Source organism: Aphanomyces invadans (genome assembly GCF_000520115.1).
Source record: "Aphanomyces invadans strain NJM9701 unplaced genomic scaffold supercont1.140, whole genome shotgun sequence".
Classification (NCBI taxonomy): domain Eukaryota; phylum Oomycota; class Saprolegniomycetes; order Saprolegniales; family Verrucalvaceae; genus Aphanomyces; species Aphanomyces invadans.
The window spans coordinates 1-5410 of record NW_008580285.1 but is presented as its reverse complement, the minus strand read 5'-3'; the positions used below and the strand labels follow the sequence as shown (position 1 = coordinate 5410).

Here is a 5410-nt window from a genome sequence, read left to right as displayed (position 1 = left end):
AATCATTGATCAAAAACAAACAAGCCAACAAAATTTTATTCAAACTTTTTATTTATACTTGAAGTTTGTATGCAAAAACGTATTTTTGAGTATAAAAATTCCAAGTATAATGCATACAATTTTTTACCGGTGACCAGATGGGGATCGGAAGGCAGAACGCGCCGCAAATGAAGAACGCAGCATGTCAGTTGCCAAACGTTCGGCGCGCCTTTGCGCAGGACGGCGCTGGGTCGCTGCACGTCGATTCCTCTTTTTTCCGTCGTTGGAGCATAGCGCGCAAGCACAGAACGGTAGTGATGTTGGTCGTCGTCACGCAAGGGCATCAAAACAACGCAAACGTATTGAGCGACACCTTCCACAGGAGGCAAACGCGTCCAAAGAAGTTTTAAACGACGACGCGGTCCGATGACACCGCCGCATTGCGCTCAAGGTCCTGGCGGTCAAGCGTCCCCTGCACAGGCGTCTTCTTCGGATGGATGGCGCGAATTGTGTGCGACAGTCCCAGATAGCCCATGTCCACGAGAACCGCCCACAAGGTAGGATGCGCTTGGAATTGCTCCCATTGTCGTTCACCATGACTTCGTCAGGCTTCTTGGTGAAGGCTTCCACATGGACATCGTTGCGGAACATCGTCATGTCGGCGACGGGCCCCGGTTGGTGAGAACTCATGTCGACCATGAAGCCTTGAGGTGATACTGATGCTTCAATTTTAAGCCCGTAGAGTTTATGCTTTCCACTGAAGTAGTGCTTTTGTTCGCCAAAGCGAAGTGAAGGACGGTGGGAGGGCTGAAATTTCACGTCAGTGGCGTACTTGGCGTATGGGAAGTTTGCGAAGGTGGAGCCTTGTCTCAGAGGAACGCCATGAACAGCATGGTGACAAGAGCATCATAGAGGACAGGAGAGGCAATGTCAATAACACGCATAATCATCTTCTCCAGCGTTGGCACCTTTATTCCAAAGTCGACACCATGTTTCACCCAGGGCTGGTAGTGCTTCATGATGACCAAGGTCATGAACAGGGTGTATTTGCCGTTGTCGTGGGTTTGCGACCCCGACCGTCCATCCAGCGAGGGACGAGCGGGCCTTCAACGATACAGTGTCGAATTCGGCAGGCGTGAAGTTTGTTAAGGTCCGAAAGCCGTCAATGCCACTCTCCTCGAGAACCTTGTCGATTACAGGATTATTGTACGTGGTGGTGGTGTTCTCTTCGTCGGCGACCGCTCCGAACACGTCCAAGCACTCCTCGAGGTAGTGCTGGTCGAACACGGCCTGAACTTGCAAGCGTTCCAGCATTGACGTGACGTTGAGAACCATTCGTGTAGAAATTATTTGTGTGTGGTGGTTCGTCTTCCTGCATTGCATTGCGCGGGAAACTGTATCGGTGGCCAATGAAAATACGGCCAGAACTAACACTCATCTCCCTCTATAACTTTGTATTTGAAGTAGTCCAGCAGTTCTTGATCAAACCTACTGTCCATTCCGAATTAGCTTAGTCTATTTGCGAGGTGTCGGTCGATCTGGTTTCGAAATACTTTATCTACTCAAAGGAGAACCATATTTGAACAAAATGAGCCTCATTTTTTATATACCCATAGATATTTACCATACATTTGACTACCTGATTGGGAACCGACTACACATTTGAGTCGGAGGCCTACTGGGGACAATTTTCCACCGATTTCACTGTAGTGGTTCTGTTTGTCGTTGTTTCTCTGAACACAGCAATACACGAGTCCCACAAAAGTCGCCAACTTTGTAAGATATCTTCTACAATAGTCGTTTGATGTTCGAGATCAGCTCCAGCATCGCTTCGGTGGACTTCCCCATTGTACGCCACATTAGCATCACAAGTTGAGTCACGTACAAAATACAGCTTGGTACTGTCCACCGTGCACAGTCGGAGCATACACACGAGGGTTTTCCTGTCGGAGCATTCGACACCAACCCGACGCCATGCCCTCGATCTGCTTGAGCAGACATAAAGCAGTGTTTCTAGTCGCGCGTAATGTTCACTTCGAAACTTCCGTCGTGTCCTGCCCCCGTCGACCGGCTGCCTGGAGAGACACAAATGCCTCTTCAAATTTATATTTCACTCGCCGTAGGATGACCAATCCACTTTAACATTTTATACTCGATCCTTTGCCCACCAATTACACCAATGGCCGGTGGGAAGAAACTGGCGTCGGCTGTCCTACACGTCGCAGATCGTTCCCTTCGTCGAGCAACCCCTACGTTGCCGTGGACGCTCCCGATTGCCCATCGCGTGCAACTGGCGCTCTCGGACTCAACAATTTCAGTGCCAGGGTGGTTGGGATTGTTGACTCTCGCCATACCGACCAATCCTAGATTTGTACAGGTACTTTTCGATGCAAATCCAGGTGGCATCAGTCACCACGTACAAACTAACTTTGTCGTGTCGAAAGACCTACGAAGGCGTTCGCACGTAGCTTCGGTCCCGATTTGCCGACGGCGTCTTCCTTTCACCGCCGCCGTTTATGTGTAATTGCGGAGGTAACCGAGTGGTAACCGTTACCATAGACGATCGCCAGCAACGTTGGTAGAAGGCATTCCGAGCTCAGATGAATATATGAAACGTTCCATGCATTTGGCACTAGTCTGTAGTATAGATTTTGAAATTTGTACGTTTTTTGGCGCGTCCTCTCGAGTATTTAAACATTAAGATCGAGTCAACATGGGCCAGAAATTATATGCAAAATTGCATGTCTTCGCCCATTTGCCATGTGGAGATTTGCAGTTGGGCGAGTAACATTTCTGCTTTTCACACGTCAAGCTCACAGACGTCGCGCGCATCATGGGCCATGACAGCGTAGATGCGCAGCATCAAGACGGTATCTTCTCCAGATGGAGGTTGGGGAAGAAGAAGGAAGAGAAGGTCGCTGCGGCTAGAATGTTCGAGCGACAAAATCGCCCATCGTTGCCACCACAGCCTGTCACGACACCGCATGTGCCTGTCTCGATTCGCTCCACAGCAGGACCAGAAAGCTCGCGAACGGAGACTCCTCGAGGCATCTTCTACTCGGAACGTGGTCCTGCCACCGATACTCCTCGTACTCGTGTCGTCCGCAACAACCGCACACTTCTCGCGCATGGCCCTGACCTTGCCCACCAAGCTGCGGTCGAGGGCAAGCTCCTCTTGATGCACGAGTCCACGTCCTTGGAATGGTACAAAAATCGTATCAAGCAATTGGAAAGCCAGATTAACGGCAAAGAATGCGCGTTGTGCGCGGAAACGACAGCTGAAGCAGCCAAAGAAAAGGCACGTCTCGAAGCAGACATTGAACGTCTTCGAACCCGCCTCTCGTCCTTGTTCGACGAAAAAATTAAAGTTGATACCGAGCATGAGGCGGCCGTTGCAAAGCTTCGTGAAGAGCTCGCTGCTCTTGAACAATTGCACAAGAACGTCACCGCTGACCTTGAAGTCGCTCAAGCCTCACTTGCCGCGTCAATTGCCGAAGTAGACGCCCATAAGGCTGAAATTGTCTTGCTTCAAGAGAAAGTGGCTTCGTTAGAAGCAGCTGCAGCTGCGGCCGCAGTCTCAGCCGCCGCAGCGGCATCTGCACACGAGGTCGCCACACATGAACACTCCAGGTCCAAGGCGGTCTTCGAAGGTGAACGAAACAATCTCTCAGCCAAGATTGCCGCGCTCACAGCCGCCGCAGCACTTGCAGCCACGACCCACGAAGCCGCGTTGGCCAGCCATCAAGAAACGTTAGCTGCCGTCGAAGCAAAGCTTTCAGAGTTGACTGCAGCGGAAGCTGCCACCGCGGCTGCATTTATTGCGTCGAAGGAAGATATCATTGCCAAGCAAGCGGAAATTGACTTATTGACTGCAAATTTGGTTGCTTTGGAGGCCGAGAAGTACGCTGCAGCCCTCAAGAACTCCAAATCTTCGGAACAATTGCTCGCCGAACGTGAAGATTTGCAAGCTCAATTGGCTTCATTGAAGGCATCGACTTCAGCGGACAAAGCTGCACTGGACGACGAGGTGGAATCCCTCACTGCTAAACTTGCTACTGTGTCAACACAGTTAACTGAAGTGACTGCTTCCAAGGACACTACGTCGGCTGAGCTGACCCAGTCCCAGGCCGATTTGACCAACAAGGCAGCGCAAGCCGCTGCACTCCAAGTTGAGCTGGATGCACTTAAAGCAGAAGTGGCAGCAGCTGCCGCCGCTGCTACTGCGGCAGCGGCTGCTCATTCTTCTACATCACAACAAATTGAAATGACCAAGAAACAAGTGGAAGAAGAGCGAAATCAATTGAAGGCTGAGCTTGCGGCGCTCATTGCTACCCACGGTGCCGAGAAGGCTTCATTGGATGCGTCCCTAGCCGCTGCTCAACAACACGCAGCTGCTACGGATGCGAAATTGTCTGAATTAAACGCCACCCAAGTCGCAACTGCGGCCGCTTTGGCTCTAGCTGAAGCCAATTCCACTGCCAAAGCAACCGAAGTGTCCACACTGCGAGCTGATGTTGCTAAACTCCAAGGCGAAGCTGCTGCTGCCGCCGCGGCAGCTGCAGCGGCAGCTTTGTTGCATTCGTCAACGAAGGAATCCCATATCCTAGCCCTGAAGGAAGTGGAAACTCAACGCGATACTGCTCAAGCCGAACTTGCGGCGCTTGTAGCCGCCCGTGCCGCTGACCAAGTGACTCACGAAGCAGCCTTGGCTGCTCTTACTACGCAGCTTGACGAAGTCCATGCTCAGGTGGCTACTGTCACTGCTGCTCTGGCTGCCGCTCAAGTTGAATTGGCCACTGCCCAGTCGGATATTGAGTCAAAGCAAGCCGAAATCAATCTTCTGACGACTGAGGTTGCCGCGTTATCGAAGTCTGTTGCTGTCGCTCAAGCTGAGATATCAGACGTAAGCGTGAATGCACAACGAGAGCTGGCCGACGAAAAAGCATCTCACGAAGCCGATGTCAAGGCTTTGACAGAATCGCTGGGTGCGATGGAAGTCAAGTTGACTAATTTGTCCACTGCTCAAGCTGCCTCATTAACAGCATTGGCGACGGCAGAAGCGGAGACTGCCGCATCTAAAGCCCAAGTTGATCAACTCAAGGAGGAACTTGCTGCCCTGCAGCTGTCGTCATCTCAGGAAGCGACTAACACAGCTCTTGCCCACTCTGCTGTTGTGGCATCGCACACTCAGGCAAAGCAAGAAGTTGAAAGCGAGCGAGACGAATTGAAGGAACAAGTTGCATCTCTGTTGGCTGCTCAATTGTCGGACAAGGCTGCCCACGAGGCCAGCCTGTTGTCGCTACAAGGAGACAGCAGCGCACAAGTTGCAGCCCTGGAAGCCAAGGTGGCCGCTCTCGAAGAGTCGAAAGCAGCCACGCTTGTCACGGTGGGAACATTGGAGCAAAATGTTGCTGCCGCAGCTGCCGAAAAG

General features: G+C 51.6%; 2 protein-coding genes across 2 annotated transcripts; one reads left to right on the top strand and one right to left on the bottom strand.

Moving 5' to 3' along the window:
- Window positions 1-848: 848 nt before the first annotated feature.
- On the bottom strand, window positions 849-1293 carry H310_15037 (hypothetical protein; the record flags this gene model as incomplete). The annotated part of the gene is made up of 2 exons (XM_008883015.1): window positions 849-992; window positions 1057-1293. The coding sequence occupies 2 exons, from the start codon at window positions 1291-1293 to the stop codon at window positions 849-851; spliced, it is 381 nt and encodes a 126-aa protein (XP_008881237.1).
- Window positions 1294-2812: 1519 nt separating this feature from the next.
- On the top strand, window positions 2813-5365 carry H310_15036 (hypothetical protein; the record flags this gene model as incomplete). The annotated part of the gene is made up of 1 exon (XM_008883014.1): window positions 2813-5365. A coding segment is annotated over one exon (2553 nt), but the record flags the coding sequence as incomplete, so codon positions are not given.
- Window positions 5366-5410: the final 45 nt, after the last annotated feature.